The sequence below is a fragment of the Acinonyx jubatus genome, chromosome D1 (genome assembly GCF_027475565.1).
Source record: "Acinonyx jubatus isolate Ajub_Pintada_27869175 chromosome D1, VMU_Ajub_asm_v1.0, whole genome shotgun sequence".
Lineage (NCBI taxonomy): Eukaryota > Metazoa > Chordata > Mammalia > Carnivora > Felidae > Acinonyx > Acinonyx jubatus.
Window position 1 is genome coordinate 103,258,324 of NC_069390.1, and position 18,985 is coordinate 103,277,308.

The window sequence follows — 18,985 nt, forward strand, 5'->3', positions numbered from 1 at the left end:
GTATCCGATTTTGCTACTGGGGCTCAGTGAGGGCAGAGTTCATTCATTTAATTTACATTCTGGTTGTGTAGCTCGTCTTTGTCCATATTTGCCCTCAGCAGTTCCTGTTTGAGCTGAAGAACAGATGTGTCCTGCTGAGTCAGCCTCTGCTGCAAGGCATCCTGGGGGAAAAGAGCACACTCACTATTACTGTGGTCCCAATTAGTCAGTCAGCCATTTGTCACTCTAAGCTTTAACCCCCTGACTGCACATCCAGCATTAATTCTGGAAAACTAGGAGACAAAAAGAGGGGTCTTGCTACAAGGAGATGAAGAGGAATTTTCTGTCCCCTCCCGGAATGCTAGCAACCACTGTCTCACCTAGCTGACGGAAACCTGATTTTTCCTCCACCCATTACTCACCCCTACCTGCCACTGCAATCCTGACAGCATGCTGTCCTAGAGAATCAGTGGCCTCTGGGATCAGATAGATCTAGATTCAAATTTCAAGACCACCACCTTCACGACAGTGACCATGGACAATGCCTTCTCCTTCCTTCCACCCTGGCTTTCAAATCCATTTCTTGGGCACATAACTACTAAGGAGCTCTTTTCCTTCTTTGCCTTTCCCTAGAGGGCTGGGCCCTATTGCCGCCTCCTACCCTATTCATATGGAACCCCTGGAATCACTCCCACCTTGCCTTCCAGAGCCCTGCTCCCATTGCCTTCCAATTCCTAGTGTGGACTGGGATTGGGATTATATTTCCATGCTCAGAACTATCACTGGGACTGATGGTTTCTCTTCCCAGTGTCCTACAATCTTACCAGCTTTAGGGTGTCTTTCTCTCAACTTGGACCCTCTTGTTTCCTACCAAGCCTAAGAAAAGGTTGGTTGTACACACTTAAAAGGGTCAGCAAGAACACATTTCTCCAACCATCATGACTTCAAATGGAACTAATGGACTGCAGTGTATTTACCCTGACTTTTCTCTCTTTACAGACTGCAAAGAAATGGTGCAGGCTCTGGAGAATGTGAGAGCCCATTCTTTTTTCTTTTTTTTTTTAAATTAAAAAAATTTTTTTTTATTTTTGAGACAGACACACACACACACACACACACACACACACACAGAGAGAGAGAGAGAGAGAGAGAGAGAGAGAGAGCGAGCTGGGGAGGGGCAGAGAGAGAGAGAGAGAGACAGAATCTGAAGCAGGCTCCAGGCTCTGAACTGTCAGCACAGAGCCCGATGCAGAGCTTGAATCCACGAACCATGAGATCATGACCTGAGCCCAAGTTGGATGCTTAACCTACAGAGCCACCCAGGTGCCCCGTGAGAGCCCCTTAACTGTGCTGTCAGCCATGAAAGTACATGGCAAAGGTAGTCCCAGATGCCCCGGGCATCAGCAGTTCAGAGGAACATTTCCCAAAGTGTGCTCTATGGGATGTTAGTACATGCTGCAGGGGAGAAAAGGCACTTCTGTGGTTAAGAATTCCAAACTCTTGGGGCAGCTGGGTGGCTCAGTTGGTTAATCATCCAACTTCGGCTCAGGTCATGATCTCATGGTTTGTGAGTATGAGCCCTGCATTGGGCTCTGCACTGACAGTGCAGAGCCTGCTTGGGATTCTCTCTCTCCCTCTCTCTATCCCTCCCCCGCTTGTCTCTCTCTCTCTCTCTCAAAATAAATAAATAAACTTAAAAAAAAAAAGAATTCCAAACTCTTTTTACTCCAACCTTTTTATGACAGATTTTCTCAGGTCCTTTAATAGGCTGTTATTCACTGGGACTCTTCAAGCCTACAGGGCATTTCTCAAACTTATTTAAGCACAGAACACATTCTGAAGTATCTCAAAGGACTAAGGCTACAAAACATACTCTGACAAATGCAGCTGAGTTGCACTCTAGTCCAGCCTATGGATGGGAGTGTAGGGACGAGGGGAAAAGCAGCAGCTTAAGAACATCCTTTTCTACTTCTAGGTGTTTCTTCAATAGGCACACTCCCACTGGGGTGAAACAACACCTATTCAAGACTGTTAGCTAGAGCACTGTTTGTATCACCAAAGACTGGAAATAACCTAAAAGACCAACAACAGGAACTGACTAAATCATCATATATACATACACTGGCATACTAAGTGGCCATGAAAGACTTAGGAAGGTCTTTATATACTAAAACAGAATGATCTCCAAGATACGCTGCTAGATGGAAAAAGAGCAATGTTTCAAGCTGTATGTATGTATTGTATACTGTTATGGGGGGGGGGTATATACATACGTATTTATTGATAACTGGTAAGTTACCTCCAGGAAAGAGAACTAGGTGACTGGGGCAGACAGGGCTGGAAGACAGACTTTTCAAGGATTATCCTTTTATACCTTCCTCACTTGAAACCATGTCATAGTATTAACTATTCAATGGGGTTCTGGGCAGCTTTAGTAGGTTAAATGTCCGACCTCGGCTTAGGTCATGATCTCACGGTTCGTGGTCAAGCCCCACACTGGGCTCTGTGCTGACAGCTCGGAGCCTGGAACCTGCTTCAGATTCTGTGTCTCCCTCCCTTTCTGCCCCTCCCCTGCTCACGCACCTCCCTGCTCGTGAATGTGCACTCTATCAAAAAATAAACATTAAAAAAATTTAAAATATAGTATTTACTATTCAAAAATGAAGTAAGTTAAATTTTTAAGAAGACAGTTTTCTTTAGAATGGAAGAAAACTGTAAAAACTGATTGTTTTTACATATAAAACTACCAGGGTGGCACAGTACCATGGGTCCTGACTACCAGAAATAAGCCTCAACAAAACAAAGGTATTTTCCTCAACATTTCACTTCCCATCCACAAAGCACTTGGCTTTACTAATACCCCACAGCCCGTTAAAAGCTCCAGCAAATGTATATAAGGCCATAGGACCCAACTACCCTTCTACTACCTACTCTCAGCAGTAGACAACTTTACCAGGTAGAGTTTATTTAAAGAGTGAAATGTCTTCCTTTTTACCTTTATCCCCTGTAAGTTTCTGGCTTCTTGTTTACATTTCAGCAGCTCCTTCTGCAAACCAAATATAGTTAGATCAGATGGTAGCGTCTGGGTTGCTTCAGAAGCATTACCTCATTCTGTCAGTAAGAACACAAAACTCAGATAACCAGTCCACAAAAAATTAAGCCTCTACTGAAGCAGAAAGCAGGTCTGCTCCAGTCAGTAGTAAAGGCTGACTCATAGAGACAAGAAGGAGACCTATTCCATTCTTCCCTGAGGTACCCAGGCTCAAATGCAGGTCGAGGAGAGTCCTCCAAGAAAGAAGACACCGTCCATTCCCATAGGCTCTCATTCCTACAGTTAGCACTCTTCACTGTCAGGCAAACTTCATCATAATAACCTAAATCCCCCTTACTGACATATACAATCATATCTTAACATGCTCCCAATGTCATTTGTTCAGCAAAGGGTCAGAGTGCTTCTGATTCCCCAAGTAGGCATTATTCTTTGTAAACTCAACAAAAACACATTTAGCCCAATGATGAAATACTAATTATCCCTCCCTTATAATAGATTAGATGTATGTACATAATTGTCACTAGGAAAGAGATTTTAGGAGAGGAATACCTATAACTGAGACCCTACCCTCTTCTTTTCCTATTGCATCACATCAAGAGTTTGGAATTAACATATCTAAAATGGGGATTTGTAACATGTGCTCCACAGATGGGCTCCAAAGTTACTCTATTAAAAATTCAAGTCAGCAAGTATGTGTGTATGCACTCATACATATTCCTGGGGAGAGGGTTCATGGCTTTAACTCATATACCTAGAACACCAACAAATTAAAAACCCACTGAACTAAAAGCATTCTGGGAAGAAATCATTATAAAAAACCATACTGGACTATAGTTAATAATACTGTATGGTGTAGTTGAAAGTTGATTAAGAGAGTAAATGTTAAAAGTTCTCACTGAAAGAAGAAAATGTGTACCTGTGTGGTGATGGATGTTAACTGGACTTATACTGGTGATCATTTCATAATATATACATATATCAAATTAATATGTTATACACCTGAATCTAATGTAATGTTGTATGTCAACTATAAAAAAAAAAGTCCGTACTAATATTAGATCCGTTTTTAGTTAAAAAAGAAAAATTATGGGGCACTTGGGTGGCTCAACTGGTTAAGCATCAGACTTTGGCTCAACTCATGATCTGAAGGTTTGTGAGTTCAAGCCTCACGTCGGGCTCTGAACAGACAGCACAGAGTCTGCTTGGGATTGTCAGTCACCCTCTCTCTCTGTCCCTCCACCCTCCACTCTCTCCCCCCAAAAAAATTTTTTTTAAAAAAGAAAAAGTATGAAGCATTTAAAACATAAAAAGTAGAACCAATGACACAGATACCTATCATGATCACCAACACTGAAGAGACAGTACCTTTTTGCCATATTTAGGACATATCTCTCTCTTTCAATGAAAGACATAAAACAGACACAGCTGACGTCCCAAGTCTGCATCCCTTCCCCTATACCCATTACTGTTCCAACAGTGCTGTATAATATTCCCATAATTTTTTTCAAAGAGTAAAATGCACATGTTCTGACATACCTTTAGGTCCTGATTCTCCTCCATACTCTGATCCAGACGACTTTGGATTATAATCTGAATAGAAGGCAAAAAGAGATGACTATGTAACTATGTTGTGAAATTCAGAGGTCATTTATTCAACAGATATTTCCTGAGTACCTTTCCAGGGCTAGGCCAGTACTATGAACACAGAGGACAGGAAGCAGTCCCTCCCCCTCTAATGGAAGTATGTACACATGCAGTACAAGTAGTGACTACGGGTGAAGTTTACACACGTGTGTGTGTGTGTGTGTGTGTGTGTGTACTGGGCACAGGGCATCGGAGAAAAGGCAAAAGTATGACAAAATGAAGTTTGCCTTATAGGTAAGTTATGGCTGCTGTTTTGCAGAAAATGAGTTAGAGGAACACAGGAGAGGAATGAGGAAACCAACTGGAACGCTGCTAGAATCCAGGATGGGAGCCTGAGTTAAGGTAGGGGCTGTGATAATGGAGAGAAGTAGACAGAAATATATAGAAAGTGAACTGACAGAACCTGGTGACTGACTAGGTACAGAAAGAAGGGCCAAAAGGATTCAAGGATGATATTGAGATGTCTGCTTTGGGTATCTGGGTGGGTGGATAATGATAGACGGAATCCAAAGGGGCAAGGAGTTTTGGTGGTGGGAAGAGAAAAGCTGTTTAATTTAGGACTCTGAACTGAAATGCTTATGGGACACAGAAGTGGAGATAATCAGCAGGTAGTTAGATGCTGCACATACAAATCCCCAACTCCGTAGAGAGCAGTGAGCCAGAGATAAATACTTGAGAAGCAACATCTGAGTCAAGCAGAAAGTGAGTGCAGCCATGGAGGCAGGTAACACTGCCCAGGTCGATGTCTAAGACAGAAGGCGGTCACCAGTGGAACTCTGAGGGGCACCAACATTTCAGGCATAGGCAGAGAAAGAGAAGCTTCAAAGGGAACCTGAATGTAAGCGCTGTGAGGGTAGGGTCTTAGGTCTGCTTTGAGATCACCATATCTCTAGCACCTCAAAACAGTAGCTGGCACTCAATAAATATTTGTGGACGAGGGATGGAGGAAAGATGGAACAAAGAGTAGTCGAGAAACTTATGAGGAAAACCAGGAGAGCTGGAGTCAGGGAAGAGAGCATTTCAAGACAGTGTGGACAACAGAGTCAAAGGCTAAAAGCAAATCAAATACATAAAGCAGATTATCTGTGGTCCAGTCACAAGAGAAAGAGCTCACCAGTTGTTCCTCAGGATTGACTCCCGGTTCACAGAGGGCCAAGGGCCTGTCCTGTTCATCTTCAGGTAAGGATCCATTGAGCAGTAAGGCCTGAATAACCACAAAAGTAGAAAGAAACCGGACTTGCATCAGATGAATGAGTGCAGGGTTGAGCTTGGTAAGCTTATCCCAAATTGAAATCACAACTGGGCTTCCTCTAGTGATCTCCTTGGTAATTTTCGGTCCTTAGATACCTCCTATTGCTCATTTTGGAACTATGGAGAGTTCCTTTTGTCAGTCCCATGCTTAGGCCTCTTTCATCTCTCTGGATGCACCTGGATCCTCTGCTCCTTGGTCCTAGTAAATCCTCAAAAATCTAGAACTTCCCTCTCAGAAGTTACATTTCAAACCACAGCTGCTCCAACTGAACTCTACCAGCTGGAAAGTGAACTAAAAGTAGTGTTGAATTATCCCAGTTTGGAAAGTTTATTATAGGGGCACCTGGGTGGCTCAGTCAGTTAAGCATCCAACTCTTGATCTCTGGTCAAGATCTCATGGTTTGTGAGTTTGGGCCCCACGTCGGGCTCTAAGCCGAGAGCACAGAACCTGCTTGGGATTCTGTCTCTCCCTCTCTTTCTGCCCCTCTCCACTTGTTTTCTCCCTCCCCGCCCTCTCTCTCAAAATAAATAATCAAACTTTAAAAAAAAAAGAGGAAAACTTTATTATAATGAATTACTTAAAACACATTTAGGTATGTGACTCTTGATGTCAAGGTTGCGCGTTCAAGCCCCACACTGGGTATAGAGATTACTTGAAAAAAAAATCTTAATAAAACATTTACAGCACTGACTTGGGTTTGTTTGATTTTTTTTTTTGTTTTAATAATTGTGCATTTTTACTCCCTAGGGCAACCTGTATAGAACAAAAATGAAATCATTTACAGAGAGATGTCCTCATTCATTTCCACTCCCCACACCAGGCTTTGTTTTCATTAGAATATGAAGGAAGGGCAGATTTACCCTAAAGCTAAGGAACCTCAAACCCCAGGGCCCCCCCATATGCACTGCCCCTCCAAAACCCTATATTTAATATTGTACAGTTGAATTTGAATGACAAGAGTCTGAACTGCCTGGGTCCACTTATATGCAGATTTTTTTTTATACATAGTACAGTACTGCAAATATATTTTCTCCACCTTATGATTTTTTTAGAAGCTTTTATTTAAATTCTAGTTAGTTAACATACAGCATAACATTGGTTTCAGAAGTAGAATTTAAATTTTTTTTTAATGTTTATTATTAAGAGAGAGAGAGACAGACAGACAAAGCACAAGTGGGGCAGGGGCAGAGAGAGAGGGAGACACAGAATCCAAAGCAGGCTCCAGGCTCTGAGCTGTCAGCACAGAGCCCGATGCGGGGCTCGAACTCACGAACCGTGAGATCATGACCAGAGCCAAAGTCGGACGCCCAACCGACTGAGCCACCCAGGTGTCCCTGATTTTAGGAGAATTTAATGATTCATCACTTACATACAACACCCAGTGCTCATTACAAGTGCCCTCTTTAATGCCCATTGCCTACCCACCTCCCCTCCATCAACCATATATGGTATCCATCAGTTAAGTCTCTTCTGGTTTGCCTACCTCTCTTTTCCCCCCTTTCCCTTATGTTCATCTGTTTTGTTTTTTAAATTCCACATTATGAGTGAAATCATATGGTATTTGTCTCTGCCTGACTTGTTTCGTGTAGCATAATCTACTCTACTCCATCCACGTTGTGGATGGCAACATGAAGTGCATGTGGATGCAACATGAAGTGTTGCAAATGGCAACATTTCATTCTTTTTCTTTTTTTTTTTTAATTAGACAAGGTTAAACCAAATGTGGACCATTTTCTTTTAGTTTTTTTTTTTTAATGTTTATTTATTTTTGAGAGAGAGAGACAAAGTGTGAGCAGGAGAGGGGCAGAGAGAGGGAGACACAGGATCCGAAGCAGGCTCCAGGCTCTGAATTGTCAGCACAAAGCCTGATGTGGGGCTCAAACTCACAAACCATGAGATCATTACCTGAGCCTAAGTTGGATGCTTACCTGACTGAGTCACCCAGATGCCCCAAGATTTCATTCTTTTTGATGGCTCAGTAATATTCCATTGTATGTGTGTATATACATGTATACATACCACATCTTCTTTATCTGTTCATCAGTCGATGGATATTTGGACTGTCATAATTTAGCTATTGTTGATAATGCTGCTATAAACGTTGGGGTGCATGTGTCCCTTCAAATCAGCACTTTTGTATCACTTGGGTAAATAAATACCTAGTAGTACACTTGCCGGGTCATAGGGTAATTCTATTTTCAACTTTTTCAGGAACCTCCATACTGTTTTCCAGAGTGGCTGCACCAGCTTGCATTCCCACCAACAATGTAAGAGGGTTCCCCTTCCTCTGCATCCTCGCCAACACCTGTTGTTTCCTGTGTTGCTAATTTTACCCATTCTGACAGGTATGAGGTGGTATCTCGTTGTGCTTTTAATTTGTATTTCCCTGATGATGAGTGATGGGGAGCATCTTTTCATGCATCTGTTGGCCACCTATGATGTATGTCTTCCTTGGAGAAATATCTATTCATGTCTTCCACCTGTTTCTTAACATGATTATTTGTTTTTTTCCTCATGATTTTCTTTTCTCTAACTTACTTTATTATAAGAACACAGTATATAATACAGATAACATTCAAAATATGTATTAACCAAATATTTCTTAGTAAAGCTTATGTGATGAGGGAGCCACAGGCAAGCTGAGGGCAAAGCGCAAGCTAACGCCCCGCAAAGACCCCCACCCCACCCCCCGCCCAGGTGGCACATGTGTGATATTCCTCAGGCACTCCTGGGTGCCCAAGAACAAAGGAAAGGAAAAACCAAATAACTGATAGAGATCACAGTCGTGTAGGACAGGAGTCTCCATCAGTTTATAAATGTCTTAGTAAAATTATAAGAAAAAGGCAATTGTGGGGCGCCTGGGTGGCTCAGTTGGTTAAGTGTCCAACTTCGGCTCAGGTCATGATCTCACGGTTCATGAGTTTGAGCCCCACATCACGCTCCATGCTAATAGCACGGAGTCTGCTTGGGATTTTCTCTTTCTCTCTCTCCCCCTCTCTGCTCCTGTGCTCTTTCTCTCTCAAAATAAATAAACTTAAAAAAAAAATTTTTTTTTAAAGGAAAAGGCAACCTTATCATTAGCCTAATGTCCAGAAACCTATAGACTCAGTTTCCTGGAGCCCCAACATTACCCATCCCTCCACAGTGATGTGGGGAACAAAGGCAAGAAGGGAATGGCAGGTAAAATTAAGTTTCCTTATAACCTGCAGCCCAGTGACAAATACTTGAGATAGGCTGAGTAGAACGTTTCTCCAGGAACTCCCTCCTGTCTTAATGTTAATGCCTCAGTAGAGGGAAAAACAACCTTAGCTCGACAATAGTTAGGCCTCCAGTATCTTAAGAGTCTTCTTGGGGAACTTGGGTGGCTCAGTCAGTTAAGCGTCTGACTTAGGCTCAAGTCATGATCTCACGGTTCGTGAGTTCCAGCCCCGCATTGGGCTCTGTGCTGACAGCTCAGAGCCTGAAGCCTGCTTCAGATTTTGTGTCTCCCTCTCTCTTTGTCCTTCCCCTGCTTGTGCACGTGCTCTCTCTCTCTCTCTCTCTCTCTCTCCCTACAACGCGCACACGCACACACCCTTTTTCCTTTACCTCCCCAAACTCCAGTGTGTAATCAATCACTCCTCACAACCCCAGTGCAGCTCTTTCTGCCCAGGGGTTCTGTCCCCGTGCTTTAATAAAATCACCTTTTGCACCAAAGATGTTTCAAAAATTCTTGGCCATCAGCTCTGGACTCCCCCCTGCCCCACACTCCAAAAATGCATCATTATGATCAACAGTCAGCTATTAGTAATTACGTTTTAGGGGAGTCAAAAGTTACATGCATATTTGCGACTGTGCAGGGCATGGGTGCCCCTCCGCCCCACCCCTGAGTTGTTCAAAGAGAACTGTACTCATAGTCTGTAATCTAATTTTTAAAGAAGGCCCCCAAACTGTATTCTTTAGCACTCACAGAACTTGAACTACCTATGCAGGTAGGTAATTTGATACCTGTCAGCTTAGTGAAAGATTTAAGAATGTGTCCCCATTTTATATTTCAATTCTGTCTCTATTCAATCCAGAGAGTTACAGAGGTTAAGTCCTGTTTCAATAAACACAACACAAATTGCATCACAAATGCTGGGATATAAAAACTGTTTGAAATCCAGTCACTGGTTGGTCTACCAAGCACTAACTAATAATAAGATTTTATTTAATAAATCAAATGAGTTCGGTTATCCCCCGGAGCGTGGCCAGAGGTATAAGAAGACAAGTTTAAGAAGCCACAGGGCTGCAGAGAGCGAAGGGAGAGCAACATCACAGAAATACTAACTCTCATGGCCACGTATTCAGCAGGCTCTAACTGAGGCACACAGTGAGTCAGAAATCCTGGACGTGGCTTAGCATGCAACTTGCTTATCAATGAAAGAGTTAAGAAGCCTAGTGGATGCTGTGAGCCCCATTGTATTCTATTAGTGGAACTGAATTCTCATTGTGATCATGTGGCTGTGAATGAAACAACTCTGTTTGCAGGGAATATTGGGAGGCTGACTTTCTGCCTGTCGAATCTCTTCTTTTTCTGTCCAACCTGCCATCGGATTTCTCCCAGACTGAAAAATGCAAACCAAACTGAAAGCCAAACTGATGGATATCTATGTTCATATCATGCAAATTATCCTGGGAAAGACCCACTTGGGCATAATCCCAAAGTTAGCACACACAAAAAAATTCCATTAATTAAACCAGCCCTTAATGGAGTGGCAGATAAGGGATCTCAAATGCAAACATTTAAAAAATAACAAAGCAAATGGGGAAAAATCAACAACTCTCCTTGGGAATGTTTAGGCAGGAAGCATTCCTCCAGCCCTCCTCAGCTCCTGGGGCATACATTATGCAAACTGTTTCACCGGGCACCAATCTCCTTTTTTCTTTAGGAACCCTTTGTACCCCATGGCTGGCTACTGGGAGCACGCCCTCCACCGCCTGCCGGCTGCCAGAGCCACTCACATAATGTGGCCTTTGTTTACGTATCCATAAATATTTGACAATTCAGAAGCGGTGCAGTTCCCAGCACAAACAGAAAGGAATACTCCTAGGCAATTTCAGGGTCACCAGCACACTACAAGGGCTCCCCAACACAGGGACAGACTCACAAAGAAAGAGGATCGGGGGTCATTCAGGGTAGGAACTAAGTCAAGTGGGTCAGTGGGCCTCTGGGAGAGAACGGCCGAGCTGGCAAGAAGGTATAGAAAATACTGAAGGGCTTTGTTGCTTGAGGAAAACCTCCGTTACCTGATCATTATGGCTCGGCACCCGCCTGCACATGCTTTAGGAGGGAGTTAAATCCCTCAGCTGGACTCAAAGGGAGACCTGTGGTATTACTGGCTTACACTCTTCCTGCTGGAGAATTCCTAGGGAAAAATTTCTGACTGTTCACAGTGCCATTCTTGGGTGAAGCTGGCAACTGCAGGTCTGCGGCTGCGGACAGGGGAGAAACCCACCTGCCGGAGAAAGCCAGAAAGAGGGTTTGGTAGGGGTCCATGATGGCCCCCATGCCTGCAGAAATCCCAACAGCCGTGCATCCCTACAGCCCATTTAGGAGTCCTCATACCCGAGGAATGTTCCGCTCTTTGAGTACTTCTCCCTCTGAACTCCCCATTCAACCCTGACCTCATGCAAAACGGAGTCACTGTATTTTCAGTGGACACTGGTGACTTAAATAATCAACTGTCACACCAAGGATAAACCATGCGGGAAGGAGCTACCTGTAATCCTGATATCATTTTCTTTGCTTCCTCCATTTCTTTTTCTAAATGTTCTTGTTGTTCCAGCAGCTGTTCTTCCCATGAGGTCTCCAGACAGGTCCCGGGGCTGCCTGGTCGCCAGTCTCGGGAAAACGGAGAGTCTGTCTCCTCTACAAAATGAGAGGGGGGCGTATAGTTCATGTTGGAGCAAACAGTTGCCGGCAGAAAGCGTTCACAGTCTCTCTGCGCTCACAGGTCTGGGTCACTGGCCTTCTGAACCTGTCCTCACTGCACAGACTGGACTCTCCGCTAGGTGGGGTTGTGAGACACGAAGAACCCACTGTTGCCTCACACTCCAGGCTGGGCCGGCTGGAGGCATCACTTACTCTGCTGGGGAAACTGGTCCCCTTCAGAACCTTTAAGAAGTAACAAGACACCCTCCTTGGGAGTCTTGGTATGGGACACATAGACCCTACTCTTAATTCTCTACAACTGACATCCCAAAGCTGGATTCTTCCAGGTACAAAGACAGGAGCTTTGGAAAACCAAATTCCTGTTGGCTGTTGTGGAGCTTCAGGGGGGAGACTTCAATTTAATATTCCTTGGACCGTTCCCTCGTACCTGAGCCCCTTTCACAAACAACACTGTGTGAGTCACACAGGAAACAAACCAGTGAAAACACACTTGCATAAATTGTTCAATCTTGCTCCCTGGTTTTGTTTTATTTTCCTATGTTTATGGTCTCTTTTCGCTGGTTTCTGTTTCATCCCATCTAATTGTGTGCACACCATTAAAAATGCATTATGGAATACCGAAGGGTATAAACTCTGAGTAAATGTCTTCATTTGTCGGTGTGAATGTAATTAGCTAATTCCTCTGGGTTGCTGTGAAGACTGAATGAGGTAACTTGTGTGCAGGACTCCATGGTGCCTGACCCAGAGCAGTCACTCGGTAAATGCTCTCCCTCCCCAAGGTCCCAGGAGTTTCCGAGTCAAAAACATGACTGACTCTTTGGTGCTAATGCCAGGGATAGTGGGAGGGATTTAACTCGTTTTCTTCTGAGGGCTTCAGTTTTCTTACAACCCTTAGAGATGAATAAAACTCTATTGAAATCACATGCTTTGCTGCCTCCTTCCTTCCCTCTATGTTTATGTAAGAAAAAGGAGAGCAACTGAGATGTAAGGAGAAGTCTAAACAAAGGGATCCCTTTGTGGTCCTTTCTGTAGTCCAAAAGCCGGATGTAGACCTGCTTTTTAGCCTCCCACAGATACCTCCGCCCATATTATATGCTCCTGGTTCAAACTTAAGTCAAAGGGTTACTGATATTATTTCCATAACACAGGAATAATAAAAACTGTTTACTTGAATGAGGCTTCAGACTGCCCCACAGTTGTTTCCTAATTCATAGGCAGCCAGCAGAGGAAAGGCCTATCTCCTCTGCTGTAAGATTTTGGACAGCTGTGACATCAGAAGTGACATTCTGCAAGAGGATGACCACATTCACTGGCTCAAAGACATCAGAGCCCTTTAGAGCTAACCTAGCATGCATGGACTTTGGGGAGGGAGAAGGCCAGGAAGTTTATAGGTAGATAGGATCCCCCAAGCCTTCAAGGCAAGGGCTGTGGCTTGAGCCAACCCAGCACGCTGACAGACAGTACCTGTTCTGTTCTCTATCCCTTCAGAGGGAATAATCACAAAATCTGCCTTCTCCTCCGACTGGGTTATAATGGACTCGCTCTTTGCGCTGTGGATAGGACTGGGTGAAGTCAGGCTGTGATTGAAGGAAAAGGAAGAGAAATGATTACTGTGAACAGCGGTTTGGAAGCCAACTTTCATAATTTATCCCAGAGACATGTTCTTACTCATCTTCCTCCTAGTGCCTAACACAGTCCCCAGCCCACAGTATGAATGGACATTTGTTGAATGAGTGCAGGATGAACTTACTGAAGGAATGAAATGAATGTTGAATGAATGAATGACCCAGTCCTAGGAAGTCTTTGCCACAGCAAGGCTGCCTCAAAGCCCAATTCATAAAGAAGAGATTTACTGGAAGGACGGATAACGTAGCATCTTAAAGAACCCCCAAGTTTTGTTTTGTTTTTTGTTTTTTGTTACTTACCATCACCTCCGTCCCTGGGCCCAGGTTCAAAGACTGAAGTTAACGTGTGCCTTAGTAGTTTTGGGAGCTGGAAGGAAAAGTCTACTTCCAATCCATTGGTGTCCCACAGACACAAGCATCAGCAGCAGAGTAACATGGTAGATCAGCCCTAGGCTGATCCCGAAGGAGGGGGCAATGCTGAGGGTGATTCAGGGGGAGAAAAGGCCAGAGTGTGGACAGTGCGGGGCTGGGCAAAGGGGCAGTGATACATCAACAAGGATGGGACATGATAAGGAAAATGGGAAAAGACTTGCTCGGCAAAGGGAAGGGTTTACTTGATTGTACCATCAAAGAGTTACTTAGATCCCTGCTACACCATTTGTGAACTGTCATCAGAATCCTCTCAGCAACTCCTAAATTATGATCCAACTATCAGCCTTGGGAGGGACTGCTGGGATTGTCAGGGAAGATGAATTTTAAAGCCACACAGAATAACAGCAAATCTACAAGACAAGATAGGAATGGGAGGCTGATGTTTCCATCCGACAGGGGAAAGGAATCTGAAGAGCCTCTTCTCTTTGCACCGCACCTTGAGAACATCAACTCTGAAACAATCTCAGGGGCTGTGGGGTCTCCAGGCCCAGCCCCCTCTCAGGAATTCTTTCCAAATCCATCACCCAGACAACAGTGAAAGTGTCTAGGACTCGCTGACCCACTTAATGTGCCCCTGAAGTCTCCCAGGCTAATCCTCACAGCCATGATCAGGAGTTAACATTTTGTCTTCCTAGAAACCAGTAAAAGCAAGAGCTGAGCACAAGTGGATGTAGTCAGAGATTTCAAAACCTCGAAAGCAGCCTGAGGACTGGTGCCTCGTCCTCCTCGTTGGTCCCGAGTTTGAGGGCTTTGGCGGGAATGACCTCAGCCAGTAATACATTCTCATCCTTATTAGAACCGCAGAAAAAGTGTAAAGTTTTTCCTTCTTCAAATTAAAGAACGTCACTGAACCCTAACTACAGATCCATAGTCCAAGCAGACAAGAGAAGTAGAGAGTGGCAAGAAGTGGTATTTAGTAAAGGCAATTGCTTTTATAGAACTCTCTTATCCATCTTCCACCATGTAGGTAATCTGACTTCCAGGCCAACATGAATTAGCTGCTGGAAAAGCATTAGTGTACTTTGCTTTTATACAATACTTTTGAGAGGACTATGTCATTTAACAGGAGAACAGATTTTTGACCATTCAGGCCGCGGCATTCGCCTCCCTGCAGAAATGGGGATCGATGTTCAGAAAGACGCCTGCATCAGCTGCCCTCCTTTGAGAAACGATAAAAACACTTCCTTAGCCGACAAGGTGTTATGGTTGACGCGATCCGCTGTCTGCATTTGGCTGGACCACAGTGGGTATGCGTGAGACGCGGCGGGGGGTGGGGGGGGGGAGCGGGGGGAGAGTGGGAAGAGGGGTGTGAAGCAAGGATGCTGGAAAACTGCTGGCCTCAAAGCAGAGACGCATGCTCAGCTCCACCTTCTCCCTCTTAAGTGAGCGGTCCCCCTTATAAGGGCAGGAGGAGGAGGATGTCTGCATACCCAGCCCCACTGGGGGCGTGGCAGTGCGGCCAAAAGAAAAACAACATTTCTCTTTCTTGAATTTGAGGCTGCCAGTGTGTGAGGCCACAGAGAGGGGAGACCAGGAAACTAGGTGGTCAGGTCAAAAAAATAAAGGACCGGGGAAGCAAAATCCTGGGGCACATGTGGGAGCAGCAAGATTGCTGCTAGAGATGGGCCACATCAAGATGAGGCTTCCAATCTTCTGCTTCAGGTCACAGGAAGAGTATTGTAATGCTAGGCTCTTCCCGATTAGCTCAAAACCCCTATTTTGTAAACAAGCAATCCCCTACCTGCCATCATAATCCCCGCAAATCAGGGAACTGATAACAAATCAGGTGTGACTGATAACATTTCTTAATTCCCACAGGCCTAACATCTCTCCAATCTTAACATCAGACCAACAACCCCCCAGCGAGGTCCAAATTAGAGTAAAATCAATTTTTTGAAAACGGGTAATGGGAAAGAGTCCTGTTTACTCCTCAAGTGCCCTCCCACGGCCAAGACAGGATAAGGTAAAGGGCCACTCCTCTGGCCCCTATGCCGGCTCCAGTTTCCTACACCCACTCACTGTATTTTGTAGTGACAATCCCAGAGCAGCAGCCCCAGCCCGTCCTTCCCAGTACAGCGCCCCCACCCATCCCGGTCGGTCTCAGGCCGACAGCATCCTCCAGTCCTGGCCCTGCGCCCGCCCGCTCCCCCCCAGCTCCAAAGCCAAAGTGGCCTCTGCTCACCATTTGACTTGCGTCCCTCCCATGGTCCCCCTCCTGGCTCCGGCTTCAGCGAGCCTGCTTCCCCGGGTGAAGCGCGAGGCTGGGAGTCCCGGCGCTCCCGAATTCGGGCATGTCTCCCCGCGCTGGGGCCCGAGGAACCACTCCACCGGCAGGCTGGCTACCAGAGCTGCCGGCCGCGACCGCGGGAGAGAGTCGGCAGCGCAGGGAGGCGGGCGTCCCGGCCCCGGGGACGGGGATGCTGCCGGGTCTCAGGCGCGCTGTCCCGGCCGCTCAAACGCTGCAGCAGCCCGGCCTGGGCGGAAGCCACCTCCCCTCGCAGGCTGCGGGTCCCTGCCAGCGGCATCGCGGCGGTCGCGCGACTCCGGGCGTGCCCCCGGGCGCGGGCATCTCACCCCATAGCCCGCGCGGGGCAGCGCCGCCCGCGGCTCCGGCTGCGCGGTCGGGTCCCGGCGGCGAGCTCGAGGGCGCCCCGGGCTCCGCGCCGCCTCCCGCCCCTCCCCGCTCCGCCCCCGCTTCCAGGCTGGCGGCGCGACGGGCGGCGCGGGGCTCGGACCGGGCAGGGGCGGGGCGGGGCGGGCTGGGGGGGGGGGGGCGCGAGCGCGAGCCCGGCGCGGGGCAAGGGCGGGGCCGCGGGCGCCCCGGGGCTGGAAACGCCTTTTCCTCGCGACCCCTCCCTTCGCGGTCACGGAGGTCTGGGGCCGGTGTCACCGGCTCCTCGAGGGAGGGGGCGCCCAGCGCGGTGTAGAGTCGGGGTCGCGCCCGGAAACCCGCCGAACGCCGATCTCCCACCTTCCCAAAGGCGTTTCGCGTGTTCTTTTTTCCCAGCCCGAGGTCGTTTTGCGTGGACACAGTAAGAGGCCGGCCGGCCTGCCCGAGGTCTACGGAGCAACAGGCGGTCAGGGCTCCGCCAGGGAATCTGGAGAAGCAGGGGGCCACCTTCCCCATCTTCCGAGCCACTCCCCGTTCAGAGTTACATCGCGGGGTCTCGGGCCTTCAGGGGTCCCTAAGCCATGAGATGGCCTCACCCTGAGGAAGGGGGTGGGCGGGCAGAATGTTCCAAAGCCTGCTGGGTCCGGGAGCTCATGGAGGAAAACGCAAGGTGCTGACCCAGCCTCCCAAAGAGGTGACTGAGCGGTCAGCTTACAAAAAAATTTAAAAACCAGGAAGGAGTGAAAGGGAAATGCGAACTATTATCTGACCCCCTCCCAGAAAACTGTCACTGTCTACCCACTACAGCCCGATTTCCAGTGGGTCCCTAATTCCGGCTGTGTCACAGCCCCGGCCCCAGTCTGAGTTCTGCCAGAAAGGAAGGAAGCAGGTGTTCTCTGGAAGAAATGCAGACTTCTCTCTCTCCCTCTCTCCCCCCTGGCGCTCTCTTGCTCTCTCTCTCTCTCTCTCTCTCTCTCTCACTGGCAGGCACAACAAAGTGAAAGGCCTGTAGCCATGCAGGAAGCTATAGATCTCATTATACAATGAAACGTCCTTTGATTCTGTACCAAGTGATAGTCTAAGGAGCAAGCAAGGAAGAAATGGCTCAGATTCTCCTTACTAGCACACCCCTTGCTTAATGGGTACAGGGTTTCCTTTTGGGGTGATGAAAATGTCTTTGAACTGGATGGAGGTGACGGCTGCACAAGATGATGAAGGTACTAAATGCCACTGAATTGTACACTTCCAAATGATTAATGGCTAATTTTATGTTATGTAAATTTTATAAATAAAAAGGCAATCTATTAAAGGTGAAAATTAAAGTTGAGCAAGATTATCAGTTTAGTGAAGTGCTGGGAAGAATTCCATGTGACTGCAATAAATTAAGAAATGGTCTATCAATCTAAGACAGAATTTTATGTGGAAAAGAAATAGGAAGAAGACAAATGCACATAAGATACATGTAAGACAAGGAACACTTAGTTGTAATGAGAACAGGCTAAGCTGGGTTGGGGTAGGAAAGAAAAGGTCATAAGAGCATAAATTAAGTATGATTCAGCTATGAAATGAAGTTAGTAAATAAGCTAACATGTTCTGGGGATGTATTTATGGAGCATGATTTACATGAGCTAGGAAAGTAGTCTTTTTCTGCCACTGCACTTGGCATCGATCAGGCTTTTATTAGAGCACTGTGTCCTGTTTTGGTCTCTGCACTTGGCTCTAAGAGATACAGATGGCCTTTCTGCTAGAGTCACAAACATCTTAGCCCACTCAAATTCACACTAATCTGCTGCAATTCCTAGCCCTATAAATGAAAGTTTGGAACATTCTCATGCTCTCAGACAACTCTGCTCAGTTTTTACTCTTGTTGTAAGTGTTAGACAGCCTTCTCAGGCCATGCTTAGAGTTAAGCTCAGGTGCAAAGGCCATGCTGTGGAACTGGCTGTCATAAACGGGGGCAGCTGATACGCAAGTATCAGAACCAGGGGCTGGGCCCTCACAGGCCCCCATGTGGACATACCTAAGCAGTGACACTGAGGCTCTGCACAAAAAGCTTCCTTGTGTGGGAAATTTACCAACACCCCACCCTCCCTGCCTGCCTGCCAGCACAAAACCGCAAAGCAGTGCCGAAGACTACCCCCTTTGAAGTCAAACAAACTGAGGGAAAGAGAAAAGGTTTAGGAGCCTTAAAGCCTGTTGTGCTGCTACCCGAGGCTGAGAATCCCCAAGAATTCCACCTTTAACCAGGACGGCAGTGGTGGGAAGTTGGCGCCGCACTTACCTGTTACAGCTGGACTCAGACGGGGACCTCTGCTGCCCTTCATACTGCTGCACCAGGGCTCGCACGCTCCAGTACGGGTTCTCAATCTCCTCGTCCACGCTGTTGTTCCTAAAGCCGGAGGATGCCAGCAAAGGAGAGGGCATCAGTCTTTCAGTTCGGGTCCGCTCAACGAGAACCGGTAGCTGGCCACTCTGA

The 18,985-nt window shown here is 46.4% G+C and overlaps 1 protein-coding gene across 14 annotated transcripts in view; it reads right to left on the minus strand.

Annotated features, from left to right (window-relative positions):
• DIXDC1 (DIX domain containing 1) overlaps nucleotides 1-18,985 on the minus strand; it is a 72,243-nt gene that overhangs the window by 13,730 nt on the left and 39,528 nt on the right. For 13 of the 14 annotated variants that reach the window (XR_003413244.2, XR_003413243.2, XR_003413242.2 and 10 more), the window contains 7 exons: nucleotides 18,791-18,898; nucleotides 13,306-13,418; nucleotides 11,669-11,817; nucleotides 5,790-5,879; nucleotides 4,568-4,621; nucleotides 2,975-3,025; nucleotides 57-161 (listed from right to left, as the gene is read on the minus strand). Coding sequence is in view for 11 of the 14 variants with exons in the window: in XM_027036503.2 (XP_026892304.1) it covers nucleotides 57-161; nucleotides 2,975-3,025; nucleotides 4,568-4,621; nucleotides 5,790-5,879; nucleotides 11,669-11,817; nucleotides 13,306-13,418; nucleotides 18,791-18,898 (670 nt within the window). In the remaining 3 variants the exon portion in view is untranslated. Of the gene's footprint in view, nucleotides 1-56; nucleotides 162-2,974; nucleotides 3,026-4,567; nucleotides 4,622-5,789; nucleotides 5,880-11,668; nucleotides 11,818-13,305; nucleotides 13,419-16,080; nucleotides 16,518-18,790; nucleotides 18,899-18,985 lie in introns of those variants that run through there. The other variant, XM_027036509.2, reaches the window with a different exon arrangement.